At 40.2% G+C, this 12,638-nt stretch overlaps 1 protein-coding gene across 6 annotated transcripts in view; it reads right to left on the bottom strand.

The window, feature by feature from the left end:
* Nucleotides 1-12,638, bottom strand: part of ITSN1 (intersectin 1) — a 248,908-nt gene that overhangs the window by 65,047 nt on the left and 171,223 nt on the right. For 4 of the 6 annotated variants that reach the window (XR_008517295.2, XM_024239271.3, XM_024239273.3 and 1 more), the window contains exons 22-25: nt 9,235-9,440; nt 8,388-8,470; nt 4,350-4,516; nt 1,140-1,185 (exon numbers count right to left, since the gene is read on the bottom strand). Coding sequence is in view for 5 of the 6 variants with exons in the window: in XM_024239271.3 (XP_024095039.1) it covers nt 1,140-1,185; nt 4,350-4,516; nt 8,388-8,470; nt 9,235-9,440 (502 nt within the window). In the remaining variant the exon portion in view is untranslated. The remainder of the gene's footprint in view (nt 1-1,139; nt 1,186-4,349; nt 4,517-8,387; nt 8,471-9,234; nt 9,441-12,638) is intronic. The other 2 variants (XM_024239274.3, XM_054542469.2) reach the window with 1 other exon arrangement.

Raw genomic sequence — 12,638 nt, 5'->3', positions numbered from 1 at the left:
GTATTTATCTGACTAGCTACTCCATCCAGTATTTATCTGACTAAAATAAAATCCTAGACTATGTGAAATTTCCCTTCCTTTTTCTGGCCATGTAAGCCCAGTTGGAGCTGGGCACCAGACAGACAAGCAAATCCGTCTCTTGGCATTTCAGTGACTGTTTCAACCTATAATTTCCTAAGAATATGATAGCAAAAAAGTTCAAATGACCTAGACCAGGAAGACGTGCCATAGAAACCGTATTATTTCACATCCGCTTTTCTTTTTTGTGCTATTTATAGCACATGTGATTTTATTGAAATAAACTAAAACACTTTGGATTCAGAGGCGTGACTATAATTTTGTACCTTCAATGTGTACTAAGGAAAACCATCCGATGGCTTCTACATTAATGGGACCTACACTCAGATCTGCTGCTCCTCTAATCTTCTCCATTGTTCGTAACCTGGGAATGCACTGTTATGAAATGAAAAAGGGCTAACCAAGCCTAAGAGGAAGATGGAGAAGCAGCTGAGCCCATAATCCTACAGCTCCATGTATTATAACTTCCCAGCATCTTGCCTGAATTATTTATTTATGTATTTATTTTATTTTATTTTATTTTTTGAGATAGAGTCTTGTTCTATCGCCCAGGCTGGAGTGAAGTGGAACAACCTCGGCTCACCGCCACCTTGGCCTCCCAGGTGCAAGCAATTCCCCTGCCTCAGCCTCCCGAGTAGCTGGGATTACAGGTGTATGCCACTATGCCTGGCTAATTTTTGTATTTTTTGGTAGAGACTGGGTTTCCCCTGTTGGCCAGGCTGGTCTTAAACTCCTGACCTCAAATGATCCACCTGCCTCAGTCTCCAAAATTGCTGGGATTACAGGCATGAGCCACCGTGCCTGGCCTCACCTGAATTATTTCTCGACAACCCAAGAGAACATTCTGTCAGGTAACGGCTCCACTCTTCATGTGTGAAGCAACAGACAAATCTCACAACCAAGTAAAATTATTAATGGATTCCAAGGAAAGGACTTACTCTCACCACTCTTAGGAAAGATTCTTTTTATTTTAGACTTCTGGCCCTAATACACAAAGATGGAGAGCAACTATCAATTACATTCAAAACATTGAAAAGTAAGCATCAGGGTTTGTAACTTACCAGGTTTTTTTCCTAAACTCCCTGTTTTCCCAGCAGTTCCAGAGCCCTTAAAACAGAGCAAAAGGTCTCATTTGCATGCTGAAGTTTTGATCATGCAACTTTAAAAACGATTAATGATGATACAAACCCTCTTGAGCCCCAAAGCCCCACTTTTCATTCTGGGAAAACACAGCACTGTATCACCTGACACAAGGATATAGATCAGGAAAACACGGAAAAAAATAAGTATTTTAAAACACGTGGCTTTTACTCATTTCTATAAGAGAAAAAAACAGCAGAGTATGGAGCCTGTAAGAGCCCAGAGGGCTCCGAGCACAGGCACTTCTTGGACCTCGTCAAATCTAAGAGGAGGTTCCAGGCTAGGAAGACTGTTAGTTTACATCCTAAACACTAAGCTTGGACTTATTTTCACATGGCTAATTATGAAATATTTCACACATAAAAAGTAGAGGGAATATAACTCATGAGCCTACTACCCGGTTTAACACATTAAAATATTAATATTTTGCACATTTGCTTCAGGAGCTTTCTTTTTTAAAAAACTAACAGGGACAACTGGAACTTCTCTTCCCCCATCCTATTCACCCCTCTCTATCCAAAGAGGCAGTGGCTGTCCTGTGTGGCCTTTCCACCCAATTTCACAGCGTTTATACACTGAAATTTCTCTATCAATGCATAGAGGCAGAGCATATTTCTTCCCAACTATCAAGTGTTTAAAAAGTGCTCTGGGGTTGAATTCCTCTCTGGGATACTCATGGAATTTTAAACCAGCCAAGTAAGCCAACAACAGAGACCACGAGAGGCAGGACAGGAGCCAGAACGGAATCTGTTGTTACAAAGTGCTTTATTCTAAATTAATTTATGCCTGAGTCCATCCTGCAGTAAATTAAGTATTCCAATTAAAACAAAACAAAAGGCTTAATAAACAAAACATGAGTTACTGAAAGAATAAAAATATGCCATTTATCTACCAGGAACACAACTTACAGTCTCTTTATTTTGCTTATTGAAATTTAAGAACCATTTACCAGGAAAAGTTTGAGTTAAATTTTTACTCTGATTCTGCTTTATTAATGAACAAAGTTATACAATAGCAATCTCTCACTATTTTTCAATAGGCTGCATATCAAAAAAAGGAATACCAATGAAACAAGACTCCAGTGACCAGTTAACTTTCCTAGTACAGGCTTAGAATCTACTCCCTATACTCCATAAAAAGAACAAGGCAATTGGCAGTACCCTAGAGTTCAAGTAGTTTCAATGTGCCCCCTTTGAAAAACCACAGCCAGCCCCATAAGCTGAGATGGATTCAGAAGGCCATGTTCTGTCCTCCCTGCACCTATGAAGTCCCCCAGACCGTGCCCCAGACCTGCCCATACAGAGAAGGGAAGCAGGATGGGACAACTCTCCCCATGCCCAGACGTCAATTCTGGTATCTGAAGCTGGGTCTGGTGTTAAGTTTGGTCGGATATTTTGCTTTTACACTGAACTCTGTATTCAAGTAGGAAGAAAGAGCTGAGTTTTCGGATTTGTTTTTCATTATTATTGAATAGTATAGCTAGATGTATATCTAAAAATTTTTAGTCCTGCTAATTCTTCTGTGGCTAATAATTTAAGACTGTGGTTAAGAAAGTACCTTACAACTCCACTTACCTTAAAAAAAGGTCACTGCGTGTTTTCCTAAAATTTATTTCGCATGGTTTTATTAAAGTAGAAAACTGTAACTTATTAAAATACATTACAAGTAATGGCTTTCGTATTTTAACTGATCCAAAAGGTAAAGTCACTTTAAGAGTTTTCATGCACGGTAGTAGAAATTGAGTTTGGCTTTTAGTGTTTTACCCAACTCCCCTAAAATATCATCTGTATGACTCTCATTGGACTCGACTTGCTGGCCTGGAGAATTTAATTCTCTGTTTCCAGGTCTGAAAAGTCCAATATGCCAGCTGTCTCACAGGGCAAATTACTTTCTTCCAGGCTTCTGCCAGATTCTCCAAGGGTGGGCAGACTTATGTAAATCCATCCGTGGGAATTCCACTTAGCTGCTCTCAAGACCGCAGCAAGAAAAACCAAAAAGCAAAACAATGCCACCCCTTAAAAAAACAAAACCCAAGCAAATAAAATCATTTCTGGGAGCTGCAGAAGAGGTGAGCAGGCCAAGGGCAGGACTCCCAGAGCAGGGCACCAGGCGCAGCCTCGCCCCCAGAGCAGCTCCGAGCACATGGAGCCGCACATGGAAGAGCCCAGTATATACTCTACTACTGGCATTTGAAAGAGAGAGAGAACTTCGTCCACTTGCTCACTCCTGAGAAAGCGGCCCCTACAGGCTCCCTGCCAGCCTTTTCTCTCTCAGTACCTAGGAGGTATGAGGAGAAAAATAAAATAACTGTGAATTGACTGTCAATGCTTAAAAAAAAAAGGAGTCAATTCTTGTTGGTTTCTTAAAATGTGCATTGGATCTGTTAAATGACTCCATTTATACCCTGAAACTCTCCACTAACGTGCAAGTGGCTCCTACAAGACTGACTCCCATACTCTGTGGTAGGTCCACTCCACCATTCCATTCAACTTGCACTATCTTAAGACCACAGTTTATGTGATAAAATTTTTAGGGCACTATTTAACAACAGTGAGAGCACTTCCAATTTATATGGATAACAGCACTTAAATTCAGTCCTGATCAACGGAGATTCTAAGGCCTAGCCAAAAGTGTACCCATCTCTTAGATCTTGTGGTCATTCTACTGTGTGGGCAAAACCAGAAATTCTAAAAACTTTCTAATAATATCCAATATTCTGGGGTGATTATCACCAGAATACTTCTGTTTATACAGGCAAAATATTGCTATCATTCTTGGGGCATTTAAAAATCAATGACCATAATGATCTAATCAAGAAAGTTTACTCCAAAGCATAAGTCAGTTACAGGCAGGAAGAGAGCTTAATACTGAACATTATCCTCCCAGCTGATGTGGACCAGCCCCATCACACTCAGCCTCCACTTAGCCCTGATGGCGTTCTGCTTGGGGGAATCCAGTGCTTACTCCGCAGTGCCAAATGACAAGATCAAACAATGACAGGTCACACTGGATTTACTGTCACATTCCAGAACTTAGCAAAACCCAACAAAGTTCCGCTGTCAAACATCGTGACTCCCCACAAAGAGAATCACCGCACAGAAAGGGAGAGGAAACAGTTAATGTGGGTTTACCTCTGAATCTTTAAGCCTCACATAGTTAGAAGGGAAGACTCCGGACTTGTCGCCCACTGTTCCTGTCCACCAGTCACCATCTTTCTTGGTAACCAAAATCACATCCCCTTGCTGAAAGGTTAAATCTCCTTGCTCAGAACTCTCGTAAGTGTACATGGCAATAAATTCTGGTGGGGAGAAATATTGAGATACGGAGAGAGCTTGATTGTTTAAAGAAATCCCAGACAGCTTTGCAAAAGCAAGTTTACGAATAAGGAAGTTAGGACAAGATCCATTCAAGAGAAAGGCTAGTCACAGATAAAATACAGAGCTGCAGAATGCCCTGGGCTCCACATTCCCCCAGTGCACATAAAGTTCAGTAGCTGCAGACAGGGAGACAATTCCTGGGAAGACCCAGACACAAGAACAAAAAACCCAACTGCATGTTTACCGACACTTGAGTATTTAAGAGTGATCTACCATTTAGCGTCATGATTTCTTTTTGAATGAAAATGGTTTTTACATTTATTTTTAACTAAGAGTTACACAATACCTACTCTGTGCTGAGCACTGGGTCAGATGCATTCATATGCAGGCTCTTGGTAAGCATATTAAATATGTGTATTTCAGTTTTGAGGGTACTACATCACAGGCTTTTAAAAAATTGTTAGCATATATCCTTTGCATAAATTAAATAAGACATACTTTTCATTATTCAAGTGCCTGAAAACTTATGTCCTATTGTTTTCATGTGTATATGATATGTTCCTATCATATACACAATATGATAGGAAGCTGTTAAAACACAAAATGAGTTACACGTATTGTTTAGTTAAAAATGGGCATCTAGTTGTCATTCAAGAGCACAAACAGGTAGAGAGGACTGATGATAAAAGGAATGTCTAACCCAATCCCAGAACGCCTTTCAACAAGTTAAAAAGACAAATCACAGTTTATCACATTTTATTATTCATGTAATTTAGTCTTAAAGGACAAGAACTAATGTTCCTTTGTGTCTTGAAATTGAAGGGTGTGCATTATAGAAGAAACTTTTCTTTTTAATTAGACGTAGAACTTTGCATCACTCTTGGTGGATTTTATTAAGGCTTAGAACCAAATCACACTCTCAGAAAGATCACCAGACACAAAATCCTGGATGGAGGTTCTAGGTACAGGATAAAAGATTTATAGAAAGATGCACATGTTTCTTGTTTCCACGTTTTCTCCATTTTATCCTAGGCTTTTGTATGTATTTTTTTAAAGCAACAGAAAAATCACCATTTACCCAAAAAGTTCATTTCTATGATGGACAATGTATGTTTCTCTCTAAACCTCAGATGATGTTCCTTTAATGTCAAGCCTCGTGTTGAGTAAGAGACAGGAATTTTGTATGGAGAACTCCTTCGGTTGATTATCAGAGCCTCTGCAGGAGGTACTAATGAAAACTAAAACAAACAGACAAAAACACAAAAACCTCTAACTCTTGTGCTCACGTGGGCAGCCCCTGGAGCAACAAGGGCCTCCTTCAGCGCCAGTGTTGACCTGTCAGCGCCAAGGCCAGCAGCAATTGCTGGTGGAGAGCACTGGGCCCCATGGCAGACACAGGTCATTCAAACGTCCCAGGGAAAACAGAAGACTCTCTGTCTTTAGCCCTGAGGCGCTGGTAACACATACCTCCATAGTGAAAATTGGAAAAATGATTTCCCACACAAGGAAATCAAAGTTTGGTGGCTTTAATAGGGTCATTCTTTCTTCATTAACAGACTAATTTTTCTGATTTCTCCATACTCTCACCCTTCCCTTTTCATTTTGCTCCCTGTGACTGATCTTTAGATCATATTTGGCCATTTAAGACAGGATCCTTGGCCATCAATACTTTCCCCAGTGATTCCTCAACTTCAAAGTTACTTTCTTTAAAATTGATCCAAATTTTGAAGTAACTTTCCAAATGCTTAAGAAACTTCAGAAACATGAACTCTGGCTGAACTTGGTATCGTAGTATAAAATATAAAGGAGACTGGGAAGACTGAGGCTGGCCTTGCCCTGCCTGCCTTGCACAAAGACATCTGAGAGTGGCTTTAGGGTGACAACGAAACCCAGAGACGTGATGATGGATAGGCAGAGGTTCCTCTTCAGCTACCCCTTCTCAGGAGACATTTCACAGAGGGCACTGGCCATCCCCAAGCCAATATTTTAAATATTTTAAAAGCAACCCAAGCCAATCATCTATTTTATCTGGTTTACAGTTTACTTTAAATTTGATTATGTTCAATGTGGTATTTACAAGAGGCTCATTAATATACGTAAATAGCTCTTCTCAGAATTTCTAACGTCCTCCCACCCCTTCACAAAGCCAGCAACCTTTCCAAATATTTCTAATAACTAAGTCATTTCAAAATGGCTGTAATAAATACAAACTAAGATCAAAATTTAACTCTATTATTATGTTGCCCAATTTTAAGTACATGCATGGTTCACTTGTGACCTATTTATTGAGGCCTCAGTACATGTCTCAAAACAAATAAATAAACATTCCTCCACACTGCTATTGGATGAGGATGCTCATACTTTATGTGGCTTTATCAGTAATCCAGGGAATGAAGCAAAAGTGACATAAAAGTAGCAGACATTTACTGAGCTTTGTTCTAAAAGCCTTCTGCATGTTATCTCATTATCCTTGTAATAATTTCCTACCTCAAGGGGTAGTTATCACGGCCAATTTACAGACAAGGAAGCTAAGGCATAAACAAAATAATACTGTTACTAGATGGGTGAGTCAAGATACAAACTCCAGCCCTCCAGTGAGCCTTGATTGGATATAACACACCAAAGTTTTTTTCTTTCTTATTTTTGGTGAGGTGCATAATTTGCTTTTTACTAAACTGACTGCACGTGGTGTTTAAAGGAGCTTTTTGCCTTGTTACCCTAACAGTGGATAAAAATAGTCATTAAGATAATGAGAATGTATAAAGGGAACTCTGTTAATCATTTTCATGATAATAGCAAAAATTAGATGCTGGATTTGTTTAGTAATAAGGTTTTATAGCTATATTATGAACTAAAAAAAATTTTTACTTTAAAAAATCCTCTTGAAAAAAGAACATTGTTACTGTGAGTCTGAAATACCATTATATCTTAATCCTTGCTGTCTCCACCTAAAACAGCTGTTTTAATAATTCTATTTTTCACTGGGCAAGGGTTCTAAGGAATGTAACAATCTCATTACGGCAGACAAACTAAATAGAACATTCTATTCTCCTGTAATGTATTCAAGGAACCCATAAAGTATTACTATAGAATTGGTTAGTTATGGCATCTGTTAACTACAACACTGCTGAGATGTCTACACAGAAAACCCATCTAACTCAGGGAGCACTCTCCAGTTAGGATGTGATGATGGCTGTATTGAATGTAAAAAAGATGTGAGATTTTTACCATGAGGGCCTGAATTACATAAGTTTAGTTCAGTTGGCATCCATATAATATTTAGGATTATGTCACCAAGCGGAGATTGAGAAAGAAAGCAATTATTTGCATAATAAATACTCAAAATGATTTTTTTTTTAGTCCTAAATTGTCTGGTTTGGTTGTTTTCATGGAGCACAGAAACTGAGTTTCAGTTTCATTTGGGATGGTACAGATGGCATTCATCTTACAGTGAGAACTCTAGTGGTCTGTGTAGTTACTTTTAAAATGAAATACTTATCTATGAAGTCAGATGACACTAGACTATGTTATGTTAGGTGAAGCAATGACCACAATTTAGCTATAGAGATGCTCGGAAAACTTGATTCTTAGTGAACTGAATGGGTCTCTTTTAAAAGTCAAAGGGCTCATAATAAAATATAATTAGAAAATTCAGTTTTTGATGATTAATACATCTGACAGTATTTTCCACGAAGTACTCTGATTCTGTAAAGAGCTAAACTTACATTTTACTGTAGTTTAATATACTGATCATAAATGTAGTCTATCTTAAGATGAAATTCAATCTCATTTCAAACATTTACACAATGTCCTTGACCCTTCTGAAGAACATAATACAACTCAGGCCCTCACCTTCTCCCGAAACGACCGGCTTGGCTGCTGGAGAGGCTACTCGCTTTAGACTAGCAGGACTCTCTGAAGAACCAGAATCCATGCTGCAATAAGGGAAGAAGAGAGTATTTTAATTTTTATCTTTAAAGAAAATAGTACAATGACACTGATTTTTCTGTTAAAACTGCTTAACTTTTAAAACTTTAAACAACCCACAGCTGAAATAGTTGTACTTAGCTAGGTTAAAAACACATAATAAGGTACTACAGAAGCATGACTCTAAGCTCGCATTCTTATTTTTCAGCACTTTGCTGTACTGGACACATGGCTTATGTACTAGTTTATTTCAAGGCATGACGGACTGAGAGATGCTCATTGAATATTTTTGCTATTTTCATCCTTTTAAAGCTCATAATTTGTTTTGAACACCAATATGGTTGGAGGAATTAACAACCTTAGGTTCCATGCTATAAGACCCTAATGAAAAAGACAATTAAGTCCTTCTGATCATTTCCCCAAATCCTTTGGGTTTCCAAGTATTCACATATATCTGGTATAGCACTGGATAATAAGCATAAAGAGAGTCATAATCTCCAACTAATGCACAAGAGTGTTCCAGGTCTCAGAGCTGAATTCCTTCTTGCATAAGGCAATGAAAAACAAGGCACATAGGTTTTCATGAGAGAAGAATGCACTTATCTGTAAGAGGCTCCCTTTTGGTACTCTATATACTCTAACTTTTGCAGTGAAAAGATCTAGAAGACAAACTAATCCCGCAACTCCTGTCTGTGAATCTTAACTAGTGCAAATAGTAATATAACGCCTAATATTGTTTTCATCAAATACAAGCAGATAAATACAAAAATACCTTGTAGATTTCCTTATGGGCCCTGAAATGAGTTTCACGTAAGACTTGGGGAACCAACCCTTCTGACCTTGAACTTCTCCAAACCACCACATGTCTTGCTGTTCCAGGACGGTGATGACATCATTTTTGTTAAAATTTAAATGGTTGTCTTTTTTGGCTCTCCAAGGATACAGGGCTTGAGCTTGTAGCCCCTCCACCTTTTCACCCTTGTGTGGAATAACATAAAGGACCTCTCGTTATGTTGCGGTTTGTTATCAATTAGGGCAGACGTGAACGTGGCACCTCTCCAACAAGCACAGGCCAGACAAACACACACAGCCACAAAGTGCCCTGAGGCAGCACAGCAGGAGGGCTGGATGCTTCACTGTTTCCCAACAATTGTTTATTTCCAAAAGTGGAGGCCAAAGCCTGCCAGCCTCTTCACAAAGTCATTGTCTGACCATCTAGAACTCTCTATTTCAACAAGCCAGGAGGTCACAATTATTCTGTTGCATCTGGCTGTGTGCCTTTTATATTTTGGTTCTACTTTCACTCTCAAGTTGCCCAGGACACCTCCCCATTTCCAATTTGACTGGTATTTTTAGTGGAGGATTAACACTGGACCAGAAATTTTATGAACTATCATGAGATCACTAAACTGGCATTTTAGTTTACGTGGACCCAGGGAAATAGGCCCTATCTGGATTATGCTTGTTTTAGTTCCTTTTCAGAGAAAACAGGGATTTGGTTAGCATAAATTCATTGTAATTATCATTTATTGTACATCTACATGCACTGCCCCATGAGACTACAAAGATGAAAAAAACAGCCTCTGCCTCCCCCAAATAATTTAGGGAAAAGCACTTTATTAACCATAAAGCACTATAAAGATGGGCAGTATTACTAGGCAAGTAACTCACAAGTAATGGGGAAGACAGAGATAAAAACAACCAAGTGTACCACCTGGCAGAATGAAATATACTAAAAAGGAGTTCCTACTATTCACTGCAGGAATAAAGAGAAAAGAGGGATGAATTCTGCCTGGGGGCATCAGCGTAAATTTCACAGAGGGGGCAGCATCTGAGATGGGCCTTGAAGGATGAGAAGGACTTTGACAGCTAGGGCTTCGGAGGAAGGGCACTCCAGGCCGAGGGTGCAGCATGGGCAAAGGCCTCGAGGTGGAACACTGCAAGGGGTCCAGGAAGAGAAGCACAATCCAGGGCTGCATGTGGCCTAGTCTCATGGAGGGGTGGAGGAGGAGGTCAGGCTGGAAAGGCAGGGTGAGGCATTTATTATCTTTCAAGAAGCTATAGCATTAAACCATTACAGTATCTTAAAGCATTTAGTAAAAAATGAAACACCAACTTTCAATCAGATGTATGAATGGACAAGAACAAAGGATAATGCCTAGAGTTACTTCAGAACCTATTTGTACTTGCCTTTGGAAGTTATTTATATTATACCGACATTAAGTTATGATTGTATCTGATAAGCGGAGAATTTACAACTGGTCAAATAGTTTCAGCATCTATGTTGATAACCTCTAATTCCCAGTCTTCATGGGTTCTTGCCTTCTTAAACCCACAACATCCCTATCCTATTTCCTTCCACTTAGCTGTACATTCACTCCTTCAAGTCCCTCAGGGCTGAGGGGGTTTCCCTTGATTTCGAACACCCCTAAGATTGTATATTCTCAACTTTCCATTTTCCCCCTCTTGCAGTGGACCTGCTGCCCGTGTAGCTTCTCATCTCACAGTCCTTCTGCACTGTCTAATCCTCTCGGCCACTTCACTGATTTCTCTACGTATGGACCCCAGGGTTGGCCTTTCAACTGTGCCCTCACTGGTATTTCAGAATCTCTCCCCCTGAGAAATCTTCCCGGTGTCTGCTTTGTCAACCTTTTCACATCGACGGGCCCTAATGACCCCAGCCTGGGCTGGACATGGACTCTGGGTTTGAATCCCAGGTCTGTCACTTACTAATTTTCTGGCTTTGGCAACTGTTTAATCTCTCTGAATCTCAATTTCCACATCTGTAAAGTAGAGATGATACTTTCTCCAAAAGGCTACTAAAGTTTAGCAATCCCATGGTAATGTAAGATGTGTGTAGGTGGGGAGGGGGAAGGAAGTTTAGTAAGATCCATGCACAGTATTGCTATGATAGAAATAACAGTGGTGAGCTATATAACTATTATTATTCCTAGTCCCAAGCTGTGAAGCATTGCTAGAGAAAGCTGAGGCAATGTGCAATGATCTATTACAGACTCAGGTTAAATTAAGCCAGGCAATTGTTCATTTATATTTTTATTTTTATTTTTTTTATTTTTTTTTGAGAACTCAGTCTTGCTCTGTCACCCAGGCTGAAGTGCAGTGGTGCGATCTCAGCTCATCAAAACCTCCGCTTCCCAGGTTCAAGAGATACTCCTGCCTCAGCCTCCCGAGTAGCTGGGATTACAGGTGCCCACCATTATGCCTGGCTGATTTTTGTATTTATTTATTTTTTTTTAGTAGAGATGAGGTTTCACCATGTTGGCCAGGCTGGTCACGAACTCCTGATTTCAGGTGATCTGCCTGCCTCCCAGAGTGCTGCGATAACAGGCATGAGCTACTGCGCCAGCCCAATTCTTCATTCTTCTTTGTCAGATCCCTCATTTGCCTGCTCCCAAACCTCTTCTACACTCTGCAGCCCCTCCAGGCTCCCTCCTCACTGAGAACAATATCATGCAGCCCAACCTGAACATTTTTCTTGGCTTTATCTTCTCCAATCTCTTCACTCTTCCTCACCAAGAAGAAAAAGACTCCTGTCTTTTCTGTGCCTTTAATGTTTTCTGCCTTATACCAGCTATATCCTCTGACACTTCACTTTTCCATCCCCATCTCCACAGGCAACATGGCTGGTTCTTGCTTTCCCGAGGCCCCTCCACTCTGGTCCTTCTCTTTCCTTTTGCAGATCTTTCCACTTTCTTGCTGCTCATTTCCTTTTACGCCCCTGCAGTGTGGTTTCATCCTTCTCCTTCCCAGGTTACAAAGCTCTACCTGTCACAGTGAATGGTCTCCTTTGCCCTGACCACGGTACTTAGTAACATAAGCAACCTCCCCTCCCCCACCTCCACTCTCTGGAACAACCCCCCACCCCATCACTGAGTCACTGTTAACTAAGCATGTGACACGTGCTAAATGCTGAGCTAGGACAGATGCAAAGGAAAGTACCATTTCCTGCTGAGTAGCTCCTCTTCTTCCAGACCACAGAACACACACGTGCCTGTGGATTTGCTATTTTCTCCCTGTATTCTCTCTCCTTGGATGACCTCACACATTTCCTGAGATCTGACAGTGTTCTCTATGGGAATGGCTCCAATCTATAATCCAGTCTCGTGCTCTCTTCCACCCTCCAGATCTATGTTCCAATAGCCTGCCAGACAGGGT

Source organism: Pongo abelii, chromosome 22 (genome assembly GCF_028885655.2).
Source record: "Pongo abelii isolate AG06213 chromosome 22, NHGRI_mPonAbe1-v2.0_pri, whole genome shotgun sequence".
NCBI classification, from domain to species: domain Eukaryota; kingdom Metazoa; phylum Chordata; class Mammalia; order Primates; family Hominidae; genus Pongo; species Pongo abelii.
Note: the sequence above shows the minus strand (reverse complement) of the source record. Positions and strands in the feature narration are given on the sequence as shown.